The sequence below is a fragment of the Piliocolobus tephrosceles genome, chromosome 5 (genome assembly GCF_002776525.5).
Source record: "Piliocolobus tephrosceles isolate RC106 chromosome 5, ASM277652v3, whole genome shotgun sequence".
Lineage (NCBI taxonomy): Eukaryota > Metazoa > Chordata > Mammalia > Primates > Cercopithecidae > Piliocolobus > Piliocolobus tephrosceles.
In genome coordinates, this window is record NC_045438.1 from 50,156,263 (window position 1) to 50,174,925 (window position 18,663).

The 18,663-nt window shown below is 41.9% G+C and overlaps 1 protein-coding gene and 1 non-coding gene across 3 annotated transcripts in view; one reads left to right on the forward strand and one right to left on the reverse strand.

Moving 5' to 3' along the window:
* The first annotated feature begins 1,218 nt into the window (after positions 1-1,218).
* LOC111523669 lies at positions 1,219-1,353 on the forward strand. Its single transcript, XR_002725588.1, has one exon. It is a non-coding gene; the product is annotated as a small nucleolar RNA SNORA2/SNORA34 family (small nucleolar RNA).
* Positions 1,354-1,477: 124 nt separating this feature from the next.
* KATNA1 (katanin catalytic subunit A1) overlaps positions 1,478-18,663 on the reverse strand; it is a 63,494-nt gene continuing 46,308 nt past the window's right edge. Inside the window, exons 5-11 of one of the 2 annotated variants that reach the window (XM_023188425.1) lie at positions 11,887-12,008; positions 10,187-10,292; positions 8,214-8,372; positions 4,854-4,980; positions 4,140-4,274; positions 3,691-3,817; positions 1,478-1,837 (exon numbers count right to left, since the gene is read on the reverse strand). In XM_023188425.1, the coding sequence (XP_023044193.1) occupies positions 1,639-1,837; positions 3,691-3,817; positions 4,140-4,274; positions 4,854-4,980; positions 8,214-8,372; positions 10,187-10,292; positions 11,887-12,008 (975 nt within the window). In that variant the 3' untranslated portion in view covers positions 1,478-1,638. The remainder of the gene's footprint in view (positions 1,838-3,690; positions 3,818-4,139; positions 4,275-4,853; positions 4,981-8,213; positions 8,373-10,186; positions 10,293-11,886; positions 12,009-18,663) is intronic. The other variant, XM_023188426.1, reaches the window with a different exon arrangement.

An 18,663-nucleotide genomic window follows, 5' to 3' on the forward strand; every position in this document is an offset into this window, starting at 1 on the left:
GTGATCTCAGCTCACTGCAACCTCTGCCTCCCGGGTTCAAGCAATTCTGCCTCAGCCTCCTGAGTAGCTGGGATTACAGACTCCCACCACCATGCCCGGCTAATTTTTGTATTTTTAGTAGAGATGGGGTGTCACCGTGTTGGCCAGGCCGGTCTCAATCTCCTGACCTCAGGTAATCCACCCACCTAGGCCTCCCAAAGTGCTGGAATTACAGGCGTGAGCCACCATGCCCGGCCATGGTTGGTTTTTTTGAGACCACTTTATATTTAGGTCAAACAGATATGTGTGTGGTGGGGGTGGAGAGGATGACAAGAAGTAGAATGAAGGAGTGATGTTTCATTTTGCCAGACTTTGTTACATTGCATGGAATACTGCTGAAAAAAAAAAATAGTCTGCAACTTATAATTTGATCCTAGAGTTAACAGCTAGTAACACTTTTTCTTTACACCCTTTCTCATTCCGTAAGTTATTAGAAAGCACCAGTTCTAACTCCAAATGATGACATGGTCTTATTTTATCTATTAAGCATAAGCTTACAGATTCTAGCGAAGAAAAAACTTTAGGAGGCTACATGGTCTATTGGAGAGTGTAGACTTTGCAGTCAGCAGATCCCTATCCGGGCTTCTTTCTTTCTCAATAAGACTTGGGACCATAGCAAGGTCCGCAATCTCCTGAGGCTCTGTTTTCTATGGTTGTGATAACATGGTAAATTATTTTTTTCTAAGTAGTCACACATGGAAATCTTACCTAAATTTTATACCATTAACTTTTATTTCACTTATTAACTTATACCATTAACTATTACTTTAGCTATGTTTAGTATGCATGAGTTAATGAGTGATTAGAGTACTATGAGCAGCACAGGTTTAGAAATGCCTATTTGCCTATAGTGCAGCCTCTTATATAGGCAAAATCAAAGTCAAGTAAGACTTTTATTTTTTCTTTTTAAAATGCAAAGTAAAATGTGTCTTTAAAACTCTCCAGGAGGTGAAGGGAAGCTACCATAACACCAGGTGTTATGGGCTTGGCTCATGCTTTAATTAGCTACTGTGTAAAAATGTTCCAGGATTTTCAGTTATCCACTGGCACCCAGAGGCAATGGGTAAAGTTTAACTGGAGCTGGAGCCAATTTTTTCCTCCCTAGAGGAAAAGGAGTGACAGCAGCAAACAGTGGGAGAGAAGATGCCAAGTTAGAAGTGCATATAAAGACAGCTTTCCTAGGCCCTGAATCAAGACAGGTGGTGGTTTGCCATTGTAGCTGTTGGTTTCAAACAAGAGCCAAGATTGATGTCTTTCTTATGGTCTGTTGGCTAATCCCAATATGAATGGCCAGTTCAGTTGGAAGAAACACAGTCTTGAAAAAAATAGAAAAAGCAAAGAAAAGAAAGAAAAGACAGCTTTCCAAGCTAAGTAACATTTGTGTTGTAACATTTGTGGTCACTGAAATAGAAATCTAGTAATGCTAAAGTAAAACAAATTTTCAGCTTAAAAATACTGCCTTTATTCAGAATCATACAGGTTTAAAAAAAAATCTTACCATTATGAAAGTTAAAAAAAATATAGCACTCAGTGCAATGAATTACTACATTTAATATTCAAACACTTAAGGCACATTTCTCACAATTCACATGTGAGAATTTAGCATGATCCAAACTCAAATATCCATTTCTCATATCTTTCAATGTCTGCAGCAGACACTGACTTAGAAACTTTTTTTAAAGCCATCTCGAAATCCTCCATAGTTGTAGGCATGTGCATTTCTTCTTTGGACAGATTTCGGATTTCCTCTGGAGTCAAACCTTCAATGCGCCTTCTCATTGCCATCAAGGACGCATCCCTAGGTTTTAAGTTAAAAACAACAACAACAACAGACAAAGTGTTACTTTGGTTAAATGAAAACCTGTTAATAGAAACATTTTCAATCGATCTGTTGTAGCCTTCTCTAATTATATATATGTAGTACTGTAGAGAAGCTTATTGGAATACAAAGCCTGTTGTGTTTTTTAAGCAGTTAAATTTGTAATGAAATAGGATGCTAATTTAAATAATTAATACTGAATATAAAGCCCCAGAAAAAGTAAAAGGGGTATTAAAGCTAGCAATTTGAATTTCATTATAACTATTCAATAAAATGAAGAATAAGCATCACAGAGTCAGAAGAGAACCTGTTAAGAAAATTAAATATTTTCTCCATGTAGAGGAAAAGCTAGGTAAGTTCAGTGGTTTCTCCTTTTCTCCTCTATTTGTGTTAAAAAAAAAAAAAAAACAAAAACAACTTCAGATTCAAATAGCTCTTTCCTTTTACCAAGTTTTATCCTTAATAGCAGCCACCATTTATGCAAAGGGATAGCAATATAGCTGATTGATGTATTCACCTTAGCTTTAATCCTCAGAACCCTGTGTGGGATGCTCACTTTAGAGAGGAGGAAATGAGGGCAGTCAAGCCCCTGGGTGATTAAGTACCTCTACTAATACTTAGATTAGGACAAAACTGACTTGAACCAGCTGGATTAAAGACAGTCTTTTTTTCTTTTTACTGCTATTCTATCACATTTAGGATAAGTTCACTGAGAATGAGACTGTACTCTGTGCATATGGCAAGTCAGTATCTTTCACAATCATTTCCTATTTTATAATATAGTGAACAAAGGCACCAACAATTTTTTTAATCCAGGACAATTATTGATGTTCTATTTTACACAATTTATCCTAACATTAGGTTCTTGAACTTGTAGCTTTCAAATGAACTGTAGACTCTTCACTGACATGAAAGATACCCAGATATCTTACCAGTACCTGCTAACACCAACAAAACAGAATTTGTGACCGTGTCTACAAAATGTATGGGGGGCTGGGCACAGTGGCTCACGCCTGTAATCTCAGCACTTTGGGAGGCTGAGGCAGGCGGATTACTTGAGGTCAGGAGTTGAGACTAGCCTATCCAACATGGTGAAACCCCATCTCTACTAAAAATACAAAAATTAGCTGGGTGTGGTGACACACACCTGTAATCCCAGCTACTCAGGAGGCTGAGGCACAAGAATCACTTGAACCCAGGAGGCAGAGGTTGCAGTGAGCTGAGATCAGACCACTGCACTCCAGCCTGGGTGACAGAGCGAGAGTCTGTCTCAAAAAACAAAACAAAACCAAACAAAACAAAAAACTGGAATGTGAGTCTTTATTCATCTTTTTTTTTTTTTTTTTTTTGACACAGGGTCTTTCTCTGTCATCCAGGCTGGGGTGCAGTGGCACAATCATGGCTTACTGCAGCCTCAACCTCCTGGGCTCAAGCGATCCTCCTGCCTCAGCTTCCGGAGCAGGTGGGAACCACAAGTGGGCACCACCATGCCCAGATAATTTTTAAAATTGTTTCATGGAGATGAGGTTTTGCTATGTTGCCCAGGCCGGTCAAACTCCTGGGCTCAAGTGATATCCCACTTGGCCTCCCAAAGTGCTGAGATTACAGGCGTGAGCCACCACCAAGATACTGATCTATCTTAATTCAGCATAAGAACTTCACATCAGAGGATCACTTGAGCCCAGGAGTTTCAGGCTGCAGTGAGCTGTGAATGCGCCTCTACTCCCCAGTCTGGGTGACAGAGCAAGACTTGGTCTCAAAAAACAAAACCAAGAAACTTCATATTAGAAGTTTATGCCTACAGAAACCTATGCTTCCGTGATAATCCATACCTGCACACGTTGGTAATGTCCGCACCTGAATAACCTTCCATGTTTTCTGCTATACTTGCAAGGTCAACATCATCAGCCAATTCCAGCTCACGTAGACTTATTCGTAATAGCTCCTCCCTGCCTTTTGCTAATGGTAGAAACAAATTTTAAAATGTAAGCCTGCAGCATAAACATAGTATACTGTTGTCTCAAATCTTCTTTGTGTGAGATGTTGTTTTCCAGTAAGAATTGGATCTCTAAGAAGAGATCATTTGCTTAATTCAAGAGCCATTCTTTACTTTTTAATTCCTTACTATTTAGTATTAAGGCATTTAGCTTAACTAGTACTGTAAGGGAAGATATTCCTCATGTATCTCTTCGGGAAAGTTAGTTAATACCAAATTTTAAATTCTCTAAACAAAACTACATGAAAGTTAACAGGCTTTCTGACAAGATTGAAAAGAAGATACCTGATGGCAAAGGAATATAGATTCGTTTCTCAAGGCGTCGTCTTAAAGCCTCATCTATATCCCAGGGAAAATTAGTAGCTGCCAGAACCATAACCATTTTGGAAGGGTCATCATTTTCAGAAGCACCTCCAACACCTAAAATAAGGGTAAGGAGAGAGTGAAAAAGATACTAAGTTGGATTATACCAAATAAAGCTCAGCTATTTAAAGATCATCAGATATTTAGTACAATACAAGGAAGCATAGTCTTCAAGCCTCCTTAAGACTTAACTGGTACATATGTGAATTTGTAATCCAAAGAAAATGAGTTCTGTAGTAAGCAAATATATGACTCAAAATAGATTTAATCGAAAGCCAGATCAGCTCAACTACATAACAATTTTAAATCTTTTTCAAAGCATACATAAACTCTAAGGCCAATTTATCTGCATTTATTTTTATTTCAATTTCATAGCTAAAGTAAGATAGTTGTATATACCAAAAGGGTGCCCTGTGGGTGGCCATTAATTCTGACTTGTCACCACTGTCAGTGTACCAGATCTATTACTATCACTATCAGGAACTAGTTGCCACCCCCTCTAGTCCATCTGAGGTTATGAATACCTATTAAAAGCCTTGGGTTAGCAGTATGAGTAAAGTTTGACTGACTGGAGCTGGAGACGCCATACCTAACAACCTCCCATCCCTGGTCAACTCATGCTAAACACATAGATACCATCCATTTGAACCAGCAGCTCCGCTTTCACCCTTCTGCTTGCTTCATGTTCTTCAGAAGTCCCTCGGCGACTACAAATGGAGTCTATCTCATCAATAAATATGGTGGCTGGAGAATAAAATCGAGCCTAAAGGAAAAAACCATGCAATACCAAGCTATTTCATTTTAAAATAATCCACAGGTTAGCAATCAGAAAACAGCTGAGGGAGGCTGGGGGCAGTGGTTCACACTTGTAATCCCAACACTGGGAGGGTGAGGCAGGAGGATGGATTGAGCCCAAGAGTTGGAGACCAGCCTGGGCAACATAGCAAGACTCCATCTCTACAGAAAATTAAAATATTAGTTGAGTGTGGTTACATGTGCCCGAGTCCCACTACTCAGGGGAACAGGTGAGAGGATCCCTTGAGGCCAGGAGTTCAAGGCTGCAGTGAGCTATGATCACACCACACCACTGGGTGACAGACTGGGTGACAGAGTGAGAACCTGTCTCCAAAACGAGGAAAGAAAGAAAACAAAAAAACAGCTAACGAGCCTGCCACACTGTGCATCTTTCACACTAATATTGGGGAGATGGGATAGAATTAGAACAGCTAAAGTATGGCTTCTAATGCAACCGTTTTTTATTTTTCTCCAGGCTGGGGTGCAGTGATAACATTTTAGCTCACTTCAACTTTGAGCTCCTGGGCTTAAGCAATCCTCTCACCTCAACCTCTGGAGCAGCTAGGACTACAGGTGTGTGCCACCACACCAGGCTTATTTTTATATTTTTTGGTAGAGATGGTGTCTTATTATGTTGCCCAGGCTGGTTTCAAACTCCTAGACTTAAGCAATCTTCTTGCCTCGGCCTCCCAAAATGCTAGGATTACAGACATGAGCCACTGTACCTAGCAGCATAATTTCATCTTTAAAGAAAAGTCAATACTTGGGTTTCTATGTATAAATATTTTTGTACTTTTTCAAGAAATGGAGAGGGAAAGAGTGAACTTAATCATCATTAAAACATCCAACAAAATTCTCAAATTTTAGTTAGGAACCATCTATCAAAAGAACCTACATCAACACAAATTAAATTTCGATCTGTTGCCATACCAAGCAAAAGTGACTAGACTGATTCTTCCCACATACTGAGGGTATGCAGAATGATCTGACTTCAAGTAAAGGCTACGTGTCCTGGGTTTAGCTGGCCCAGGAAGGTACTGTAGAGGACACCAATTGGTTCTCCCTGCACAGCACACATCTGGTAAAAGAAGCCTCTTTTTCATTTGCAAATCATCCTTCCTTCCTTCCTTTTCTTTCTTTCTTTCTTCTTTTGAAACAGGAGTCTTGCTGTGTCTCCCACCCAGTCTAGAGTGCAACACCACGATCTCGGCTCACTGCAACCTCTGCCACACAGGTTCAAGCGATTCTCCTGCCTCAGCCTCCCAAGTAGCTGGGATTACAGGTGCACACCACCATACCCGGCTAATTTTTGTATTTTTAGTAGAGACGGGGTTTCATCATGTTGGCCAGGCTGGTCTCGAACTCCTGACCTCAAGTGATCTGCCAGCCTCGACCTCCCAAAGTGCTGGGATTACAGGCGTGAGTGAGCCACCATGCCCGGCCCCTCTTTCATTCCTATTCCACTACTTCAAAGGAGGCTAACTCTACTTGGAGCTCCAGGGGTTTTATTCAGGCCTGGCCAATCAGAGCACTCCAATTCTCTGACCAAAAACAAGGAGTTTAGGCATAGATATGAAACTCAAAACAGGCTAAATATTAATCATTGGACTTTTGCTGGAACTATGACAAAATGAGGGCTAACTTCTCTGAGAGTTCATTACCCTAAGGACAATAAAAATAAGGCTTGAAAGCTGAGTGCAGTGGTACACGCCTGAAGTCCCAGCTACTTGCGAGAGAGAGGAGGATGCAGTACGCTATGATTGTGCCTGTGAATAACCACTGCACTACAACCTGTACAACATAGTGAGAGCTTATCTTAAAAAAAAAAAAAAAAATGCTGAACACAATGGCTCTTGCCTGTAATCCCAGCACTTTATGGGGTCTAGGCAAGAGGACTGTTTGAGGCCAGGAGTTCTAGACTAGCCTGGGCAACACAGTGAGACTTCATCTCTACAAAAAAATCAAAAAAGGCCAGGTGCAGTGGCTCATACCTGTAATCCTAGCACTTTGGGAGGCTAAGAGGGCAGATCACCTGAGGTCAGGAGTTCAAGACTAGCCTGGGCAACATGGCAAAACCTCATCTCTACTAAAAATACAAAAATTAGCCAGGCATGGTAGTACACATCTGTAGTCCCAGCTACTCAGGAGGCTAAGGTGGGAGGATCGTTTGAGGCTAGGAGGTGAAGGCTGCTGTGAGCCGAGACTGCAACACTGCACTCCAGCCTAGGTGACAGAATGAGACCCTGTTTAAAAGAATAGAATTCATGTCTTGACCAGGATTGGTGACCCCTGCCTGTAAATCCAGCACTTTGGGAGTCTGAAGCAAGAGGATCACTTGAACCCAGGAGTTTAAGATCAGCCTGGGCAACAAAACAAGACCCATCTGTAAAAAAAAAAAAAATTAGCTGAGTGTGGTGGCTCATGTCCATTGTCCCAGCTACTTGGGACGCTTAGACGGGAGGATCACTTGAGCCTGGGAGGTCATGGCTGCAGCAAGTTGTGATCATGCTCCTGCATACCAGCCTAGGCAAGAGTGAGAACCCATTTCAGAATTTAAAAAATTCACATCTTTGTCACTAATAGCATAACTCTATCCTAATTACATAAAACTACTCTGTTTCTTAGAGGCAAGAAGTAATCACTGAAGCTTAACAAAGTCTGAAGTTTAAAAGGCTGTGGAATTCAATCTAAACACTCTACCAGAACTTGTTGAATTACATTTCTTCTCTTGGTACTCTGATTTGTATTGGTGGAAGAAAGAACCTAATCCAAAGATTAGGTCATTAAAATGAAGGCATTTGATATAGTTAATAGATTGGAGGTAACCTAAGTTCCACAATAACTTAACGATCCTCACCTTTTGGCATCATTGTTACAATACTGTGGTTATCATATTATAACTAAACTTATTGATTTAAAAAACACAGTAATTTCAGATTCCTACAGAAGATTAGTAATGTAGATCCCATAATGTGAGCATGCCCCAAAACTGGTAGATTTGGATCTACATCTGGAGAAAAAGAGACAAAGAGAAACTCTAATTATTCATGTTTGTAAAGAAAGCTAGCTTTAAGGACACCGAATCATACTCTGGGCAAAATGGCATCCTGCCTAACTATTCCATCCACTGGAGATAGTTACAGCTCTCTCTCTCCCCTTTTAGAGAGGTAAGGAATCATTAGAGCTGTCTCAAACATTCACCATTTCAAACAGAAGACGAACAAGCTTCTCAGATTCTCCTCTGTATTTGGAAGTCAGAGTTGATGAAGAGACATTGAAGAATGTTGTCTTGCATTCTGTAGCTACTGCTTTAGCAAGGAGCGTCTTCCCTGTGCCAGGTGGGCCGACCATCAGTACTCCCTGTTGTGAATATAAAAGCCTAAGCAGAGGATTTATCTGCCATTGTTCTAATTCATAAAAATGTCATTACTAAGTAGGAAGTTTCAACCAACTTATATATAATATCAAGACAAATAAAAGACAAACAGATAAACAGGAGAATACTTTGTCACAAATTTACTCTTCCCATTAAAAAAGAAGATAACCACATTATTAAAAATTTGGAACTCAAAGATGAGAAAAAGTAGTTTATAATATCAACACCCTAACAGAGGTACCATTAGCATCTAAATTTATATCCTGATTGTCCTTTTGCTCAGACAAATTAGGTTTTTTAAAAATATAACTTATTCGGCCAGGTGTGGTGGCTCACGCCTGTAATCCCAGCACTTTGAGAGGCCGAGGCAGGCAGATCACGAAGTCAGGAGATTGGGACCATCCTGGCCAACACGTGAAACCCTGAATCTACTAAAATACAAAAAAAGTTAGCTGGGCGTGGTGGTACGTGCCTGTAATCCCAGCTACTTGGGAGACTGAGGCAGGGGAATCGCTTCAACCTGGAAGGCGGAGGTTGCAGTGAGCCAAGATCGCACTGCACTCCAGCCTGGCGACAGAACAAGACTCCGAATCAAAACAAACAAAATATATATATATATATAATTTATTCAAAGTATGTCTATCATTTTGTATCTTGCTTATCACTTAATGTATAAAGAATTTTTACAACTATTCATACATGCAGAGTTACCTATTAGTGTGTCTTCCAAATCCAAGAAAGGCTTTTTGATGGTCTTTTTTTAGATCAGCCCATGACTTTAAAAAGTATTTATCGCCGGGCGCGGTGGCTCAAGCCTGTAATCCCAGCACTTTGGGAGGCCGAGACGGGCGGATCACGAGGTCAGGAGATCGAGACCATCCTGGCTAACACGGTGAAACCCCGTCTCTACTAAAAAGTACAAAAATCTAGCTGGGCGAGGTGGCGGGCGCCTGTAGTCCCAGCTACTCGGGAGGCTGAGGCAGGAGAATGGCGTAAACCCGGGAGGCGGAGCTTGCAGTGAGCTGAGATCCGGCCACTGCACTCCAGCCTGGGCGACAGAGCGAGACTCTGTCTCAAAAAAAAAAAAAAAAAAAAAAGTATTTATCACATGCAGGTATTTCCCATTAATTTATTGAGAACAATCCCCAAAATACAGGTTACAATCATGCAACATGACATAATAAGCATTTCTGCACTAGCTGACTAGGTCATATTTACAAATACAAGCTCATTCTAAATGGGGTGAATTCTAATTTTTTTTTTTTTTTTGAGACAGAGTTTTGCTCTTGTTGCCCAGGCTGGAGTACAATGGCGTGATCTCGGCTCACTGCAACCTCCGCCTCCCAGGTTCAGGCAATTCTCCTGCCTCAGCCTCCCGAGTAGCTGGGATTACAGGCACGCGTCACCATGCCCAGCTGATTTTGTATTTTTAGTAGAGACGGGGTTTCTCCATGTTGGTCAGGCTGGTCTCAAACTCCTGACCTCAGGTGATCTGCCCACCTCGGCCTCCTAAAGTGCTGGGATTACAGGCGTGAGCCACCGCGCCCGGCCAAATTCTAAATTTTAATGTTGTGTATTCCACTTTCCAAAGATCACATTGTATGTATTTCTTATTCTAGAAATCTTGCAATAGCTTATGGTCTAACAAAATTCTCAGCAGTACAACATATACCTTTTAATTAAAAAATTTCCTTACTCTACTTTCTCCCTCCACTTTTCCCAATATAGATAAATATTGGCTGTCTATTTCAACATGCTGCCATTTATTTTGACAATGCCATCACAGTAATAAACTTACTTTCCATGGTCTTCTAATGCCCTTAAAGAATTCAGGCATCCACATTGGTAACACTACGGCTTCCTTAAGCAACTTTTTAGCTTCTACTAAATCAGCGATATCATCCCTGAAAGAGAGGACATTTTATTAACAACCCTTTAGATGATACATGCCTATGCAGTCACTCGTGAGAACCACTGGAAGCACAGGATGTTGCACTGCTGACAGAATGGTAAGCCGCTCTCTGAGCCCAGGTGAACTAATGCACTGTGATGAGGCACCACGTCAACCAGCAGATATATGCGCTGCTGACAGAATGGTGAGCCTCTCTCAGAGCACGGGTGGACTAACACTGCAATGAGGCCCACCATGTCAACCAGCAGATATATAGAGAGCACAATGTTTTCTTCAGTTCTTGGCAGTTGACAGTTTTTAGCCTGGATCATGAGAACATAGTGTACAGGCACACTCTTCAGGGTTATGTGTCATCTCATTTTAAACTCCTGCTTTTATGGTCCTCCTTCCATAACCTCCATGATTTAGAAACAATTAGCCCATTTTTTTAATTAAAAAAAAGCATAAAGAATAAAAAGGGTATAAAGCAGAGACACGCTACAGCATAGCTGCTTTGCCTCCAGCTCTATTAAGAGGTAGATGCCAACGTTAAACAGTATCATAGAGATTGCTATAAAGTCACCTCCAACCACTAGAGTACCTACTACTACTGTTACATGGGGCAATTTCTGTTGAAACAACAACAAAAAACTATTTTCATTGTATAAAATATTAATGTCCCCAATTTTTTTTTTTTTTTGAGACAGAGTCTCACTCTAACGTCCAGGCTGAAGTGCAGTGGCACCATACCATCTCGGCCCACTGCATGCCCAGCTAATTTTTTTTTTTTTTTTTTTTAAGTAGAGATGGGGTTTCACCATGTTAGCTAGGATGGTCTCGATCTCCTGACCATGTGATCTGCCCGCCTCGGCCTCCCAAAGTGCTGGGATTACAGGTGTGAGCCACCGCGCCTGGCCCCCAATATTTTTTAATATAATTCAAACCCATACCTAATAATCATTAAGGTTTTAACAGAAATATAATATACCTAACTTTGTGGAAAAGTTAACTTTAATTCACTGTAATACATTACAGATCTTTGATTACATGCAATATTAATAAAGTTGAGAACCACTGCTCTAAAAGAAAAGCAACATTTCTAGGATGCTATAGATAATAAGCAACACACATACATACAAATCATTGCCTTGGTCAGGTGCAATGGCTCATGACTGTAATCCTAGCACTTCGTGAGGCTGAGGCAGGAGGATCACTTGAACCCAGGAGTTCAAGACCAGCCTGATCAAGACTCCATCTCTACAAAACACTTTTAAAAATTAGCTAGATGTGGTAGTGTGCACCTGTGGTCCCAGCTACTTGGAAGGCTGTGGCAGGAGGACCACTTGAGCCTGGGAGTTTGAGCCTGCAGTGAGCTATGATCGAGCCACTGTCCTCCAGCCTGGGCAACAGAGTGAGAACCTGTCTCTAAAAAACAAAAACAAAAACCTCAGACTCTCAAAAATTGGAACAGGCTGAATGCAGGGAAATTATGCTCATGCTGCACATACTCCGAGTCTGTCCTCAAGTTCTGCTCTTCAGTACATTCTCCATTTTCCATTTCGAAAAGCAACATCAGCACCCAGTTATTTGGTTATGATATGACTTACCATCGAACATTGGGATTCTGGGAAATTATATCTCTTTCCAAAGCTTCTACTAAGTCTTTATCATATCCGGTACTGTCAAATTTATTTGTCTCTGGTTCTGTTACTGCAGCAGGTGATTTGTTCTACATCAAGAGAAAAAAATAAGAGCTTTTGATTCATTTATTTTGTTTCTGTGAGTCAGAAACACAGATTGGACTCAAGTGACATCCTTTAAAAAGCTAATACATCATTTGGCTGGGCGTGGTGGCTCACGCCTGTAATCCCAGTACTTTGGGAGGCCGAGGCAGGTGGATCACAAGGTCAGGAAATCGAGACCATCCTAGTTAACATGGTGAAACCCCATCTCTACTAAAAATACAAAAAATTAGCTGGGCGTCGTAGTGGGCGCCTGTAGTCCCAGCTACTCGGGAGGCTGAGGCAGGAGAATGGCGTGAACCCAGGAGGCAGAGCTTGTAGTGGGCCAAGATCATGCCACTGTACTCCAGTCTGGGTGACAGAGCGAGACTCTGTCTCCAAAAAAAAAAAACTAACACTATAGTGCAATAGTACAATAACAAGGATAGGATCAAAGACTCTAAGTCATCCTTCTATATCAACATTGGTTTGATGTATCAAAAGTATCAAAGGAAAATAAAAATGACCATGCATATGAACTGGCTAGCATAAAAAAAATTAATACTGAGATAAATGTGGTCGCAAGTGAATATCAGATATACACAAAATGTATTTCAGTCCTTTAGAGGAGATCAGATTAAAGACAGATGGCTTATTTAGCCAAGACTATGGCTCAATCTTTAAACACCTACTTGGCCCTCGTCAATGCTCCTAAAAATATCCCTTTTCATTATTCCCACTACTCTCCAAAAGACACATCTCAGTCCTTACATGGGATTCCTCTCACCCTCTGTGATGACAGTCATTAGGGCCACAGTTCCCAAACTATGTACTCTACCCAGAACACAATGGCAAACTCGCAAGGTACTGTGGGATACTTTAAATTTATGAAAGAAACACAGCAACAGCTGTTGAACATTGTGTGAACTACTAGCTCGAGGTAGTTCACAGTTCCTATGTAAGACTGCTATATCCTCTTCAATAATGCCTTATTTATTTATTTATGAGACAGAGTCTCACTCTGTTGCCCAAGCTAGAGTGTAGTAGTGTGATCTTGGCTCACTGCAACCTCCACTTCCTGGGTTCAAGCAATTCTCCTGTCTCAGCCTTCTGAGTAGGATGACAGGTGTGCACCACCATGCCTGGCTAATTACGTTTAGTAGAGACGGGGTTTCAGAATGTTGGCCAGGCTAGTCTCGAACTGCTGACCTCAAGTGATCCACCCACCTCGGCCTCCCAAAGTGCTGGGATTACAGGCGTGAGCCACCGCGTCCGGCCTCAATAATGCCATATTTTTGTGAAGCTGGGTTTTGGACAGTTGCTGTGATAAAACATACAGAGAGAAAATCAATGTGGAAGAGGGATGAGGGTAGAATGTCCATTCTGACTGCAGAGTTTGAGAAACTGTGTAATAGGGCCCAGTAGGTGTTAAACTGCTAGAACACAAACTGTTTGAACCTAGCTTCTTCATAAATGGGTAAGTATTTTTCAGAAGTGGATGGGTATCCTGGCCTAGAGATGCTATATAAAAATTAAGATACTTATGAATTTTAAAGGCCAAGAAAATGTATGAAGCCCTGCATTAGGGTAAATAAACATTTCTTCTGTCGTACTAAGATTGTTACCCAATTCCCATAACATTTTTTTTGCATGTAACATGATGATTCCTTTGCCAACTGGTGCTAATGCCATTATTAATGTCCAGACTTAACCAACATTTATGATATTCAAAATGTTAACCTAGATGACCAAATAAGCATCTGTTTCACAATGTGTGTATTGAGCCTCCAATATTAACATTAAAAGATTCAAGGAAGGAACTGTGTAACTTTTTTTTTTTTTTTTTTTTGAGACCGAGTTTCACTCTTGTTGCCCAGGCTGGAGTACAGTGGCACGATCTTGGCTCACTGCAACCTCTGCCTCCCAGGTTCAAGCAATTCTCCTGTCTCAGCCTTCTGAGTAGCTGGAATTACAGGCATGTGCCACCACACCTGGCTAACTTTTTATATTTTTAGTAGAGATGAGGTTTCACCATGTTGGCCAGGCTGGTCTCGAACTCCTGACCTCAGGTGATTCACCCACCTCAGCCTCTCAAAGTGCTGGGATTACAGGCGTGAGCCACCACACCTGGCCAGAACTGTGTAACATTTAAAAGAGAAGATAATCTTTTCTTCAAAGTATTTATAAAGTTGTTATTCATTTACAGGTATTTAACAAGTATCTGTTCTGTGTTAGCAGCTATGGAGAACAGAAAGAAGACACTGTCCCTGACTATCAGGAACATGCTGTAAGCCAGGGAAGATACAAATATAAGTCATGGCCGGGCGCGGTGGCTCAAGCCTGTAATCCCAGCACTTTGGGAGGCCGAGACGGGCGGATCACGAGGTCAGGAGATCGAGACCATCCTGGCTAACACGGTGAAACCCCGTCTCTACTGAAAATACAAAAAATTAGCCGGGCGAGGTGGTGGGCGCCTGTGGTCCCAGCCACTCGGGAGGCTGAGGCAGGAGAATGGCGTGAACCCAGGAGGCAGAAGTTGCGGTGAGCTGAGATCCGGCCACTGCACTCTAGCCTGGGCGACAGAGCAAGACTCCGTCTCAAAAAAAAAAAAAAAAAAAAAATAAGTCATTTTCTCTTTCTCTTTCTTTTCTCCCACAGAACACAGTACTAAGGAAATGTGTGCAGACAAAGCAAAACAAATTCAAGTTGGCAGAAAAAAGAAACAGTGTTGTGATAGGCCAGCCAAAGGAAGCTGTGGAATTTCAAATGCTGACATATTTAATAGGATTTTATTTAATTAGTTGAAGTAGTACAATTTCTTTTAGGTATACATCTATCTAATAATTTGTTCCTGGCTAGGTGCAGTGGCTGATGCCTATAATTCTAGCACTTACAGAGGCTGAGGCGGGTGGATCACTTGAGGCCAGGAGTTCGAGATCAGGCTGGCCAACATGGTAAAATCCCCTCTCTACTAAAAATACAAAAAAATTAGCTGGGCATAGTGGTACACGCCTGTAGTCCCAGCTACTCAAGAGGCTGAGGCTGGAGAATCCCTTGAACCCAGGAGGCGGCGGTTACAGTGAGCTGAGATTGCACTACTGCACTCCAGCCTGGGCGACAGAACAAGACTCCATCTCAAATAAAAACAAACAATAACTTGTTCTAAGTGAAAAGAGTAACTAGTAGAAAGTGGAAAAAAACAGTTGAGGGATTCAAAGGGACCTAGACTCCTTTTTTCACGCTCAAAATGAAGTTTCAGATAGACGGATGAATCAGGACGTAAGTCCTTGGGTTTAAAACTAGTTCTTTTGTTGGGCTCGGTGGCTCACGCCTGTAATCCCAGCAGTTTGGGAGGCCGAGGCAGGCAGATTACCTTAGGTCAGTAGTTCGAGACCAGCCTGGCCAACATGATAAAACCCTGCCTCTACTAACAACACAAAAATTAGCCAGACATGATGGCGCACACCTGTAATCCCAGCTATTCGGGAGGCTGAGGCAGGAGAATTGCTTGAACCCAGGAGGCAGAAGTTACAGTGAGCCGAGATCACGCCACTGCACTCCAGCCTGCGTGACAGAGTGAGACTCTATCTCAAAAAAGAAAAAAAAAAACTAGTTCTTTTAAAAGTTGGCAAAATTATAAATACAAAACCCATTACTCTCAATTAAAAGACTTAATTAAAAATGACAGCTGGGTTCTCATTTCTAGGAAGATGGAACATACTTTTCAGCATTTCTTCTGCTAGGTAGAGCTAAAACCCTTGGGTATTACACATACCACAAACACAGGAGGACTCTGAAAGGTGCAAAGAAGCCAGCAGAGCCACTAAGGAACTCAAACATGGTGTGAGTTCCCCGGGTTTTCTTTCTTTCAAATATCCAGACTTGGGGCTGAAGAGCCAGCAACCTGGATATACCAATTTGAACAAACAAAAATGCCCCAACAGAAGCTTGCTCTTTCTGGGCAAAGGACCAAAAAAGGGGCAGTCTAGCAAGACAGAGCTTTTAGACAATTAACACTCTACTCCAGTCAAGCACCACCAAAGACTTGTGGCCCCAGCCCCACCCAGGGCAGCAAAGGCAGGGTGGAAGGCCTAGCACTTTCTACCTCTGGAAGCCTACAACGAGGTACCTCAAACCCCCACCACGGTAGAATCAGAGGCTAAATAAGAAGCTGAAACTTTCATTCCCAAGAATGAAATGAACAAGAGCTCCTGCATGTTCTCCTCTCTCCCACCCCTCCCCGCCACAGTCACTGGACATCATAGAGGGAACCTGGACTTCAGTCCCCAACCACAGTGTCTCTGGAGAGCGTGTGGAGAACTTCCAGCACAGCTCAGGGGTAATGAGAAGGCCTCTGCCCCGTGCAGGTGCCGACAGAGGCTGGCTGGAGAACCTGAACTTCCATCCCCATCCAGCAGTGGTGGCATCCCTATTCTCTCCGCCAGAGCGATGTTAGGAAAAGTCAGCTAAACAGGTTTAAATAAGATCTAGAGTCTCGTAATATAATATGAAAATGTCCAGGTTTCAACAGAAAATCCCTCATACCAAGAACCATGAAGATCTCAAACTAAAAGAGACAATCAACAGATGCCAAGACCAAGATGACAGTGATGTTAGAGTTTCCTGACAGATTTTAAAGCCTTTTACATGCTTCAACAAGTAATTATGAATATACTTGAAACATTATGAAGAAAAATAGCCTCAGAAACAAATAGAAGGCCCCAAGACTCCATGCCAACACACATTATACTTTAATTTCTGAAAACTAAAGACAAAGAAAAAATTGAAAGCAATGAAAGAATATCAACACCTTGCTTATTGGGAAAAAAAATTTGGATGAAAGCAGATTTCTTCTCAGAAAAGCAAGCCAGAGGAAGTAGTGGCATAGTATTTTTTAAGAAAAAAAAAAAAAGTATTTTTTCAAGAAAAAACTCAGGCCAGGTGCGGTGGCCCATGCCTATAATCTTAGCACTTTGGGAGGCCAAGGTGGCAAGACTGCTTGAGCCCAAGACTTCAAGACCAGCTTGGGCAATAAAATAAGATCCTGTCTTGGCCAGATGTGGTAGCTCATGCTTGTAATCCCAGCACTTTGGGAGGCCGAGGCGGGCAGGTCATGAGGTCAGGAGTTTGAGACCAGCCTGGCCAATACAGTGAAACCCTGTCTCTACTAAAAATACAAAAATTAGTGGGGCATGGTGGCGGACACCTGTAATCCCAGCTACTTGGGAGGCTGAGGCAGGAGAATCGCTCGAACCCGGCAGGCACAAATTGCAGTGAGCTGAGATTGCGCCACTGCACTTCAGCCTGGACTCCATCTCAAAAAAAAAAAAAAAAAAAATAGGCCAGGGGCGGTGGCTCACGTCTGTAATCCCAGCACTTTGGGAGGCCGAGGTGGGCGGATCACCTGAGGTCAGAGTTCAAGACCAGCCTGACCAACATGGAGAAACCCCATCTCTACTAAAAATACAAAATTAGCCAAGTGTGGTGGCATGTGCCTATAATCTCAGCTACTCGGGAAGCTGAGGCAGGAGAATCGCTTGAACCCGGGAGGCGGAGGTTGTGGTGAGCCGAGATCGTGCCATTGCACTCCAGCCTGGGCAACAAGAACGAAACTCTGTCTCAAAAAAAAAAAAAAAAAAAAAAAAAAGAGATCCTGTCTCTGCAAAATAAAAATTAAAAAATTAGCCAGGTGTGGTAGCACACATCTGTAGTCCCAGCTACTTGGAAGACTGAGTCAGGAAGATCCCTTGAGCCTAAGGAGTTCAAGGTCGCACTGAGCTATGATTGGTGCCACTGCACTCCAGCCTGGGCAACACAGTGAGACCCTATCTCAAAAAAAAAAAAAAATCAGCAAGGATATAGAGCTCAGTAACACCACCATCCAAAGGATCCAACAGACATTTATAGAAAATTCCACCTCACAACAGTAAAATACATACTGTTTTCAAGTGTTCACAGAACATATACCAAAACAGACCATATCTTGAGCCAAAAACAAACTTAGACACGTTTTTTAAAAATTGAAATTATATGAAATATATTCTCAAAGCACAAAAGATTCAAACTAGAAATCAGTAACAGGAAGAAAATAAGAAAATCTCCACACAACTGGAAACTAAACAACATGCTACTAAATAATCCAGGTCAAAGAGGAAGTCTCAATGGCTATCAAAGAACACATTGACCTGAAGGAAAATAAAGATACAACTTATCAAAATTTCTGGGACACAGTTAAATCAGTGCTGAGAGGGCAATTTAGAGCACTAAATGCATATGTTAGATAAGAAAAAAACGTCTCAGGCCGGGCGCAGTGGCTCACACCTGTAATCCCAGCACTTTGGGAGGCCAAGGCAGGTGTATCACCCAAGGTCAGGAATTTGAGACCAGCCTGGCCAACATGGCAAAACCCCATCTCTTCTAAAAATACAAAAATTAGCTGGGCATGGTGTTCCATTCCTGTAGTCCCAGCTACTCAGGAGACTGAGGGAGGAGAACTGCTTGAACATGGAAGGTGGTGGCTGCAGTGAGCCGAGACTGCACCATTGCACTCCAGCCTGGGCAACAGAGCAAGATTCCATCTCAGAAAAAAAAAAAAAAAGTCTCAAATAATCATTTAAGCTTTTACCTCATGAATGTAGAAAAGAACAAAATAAATTCAAAGCT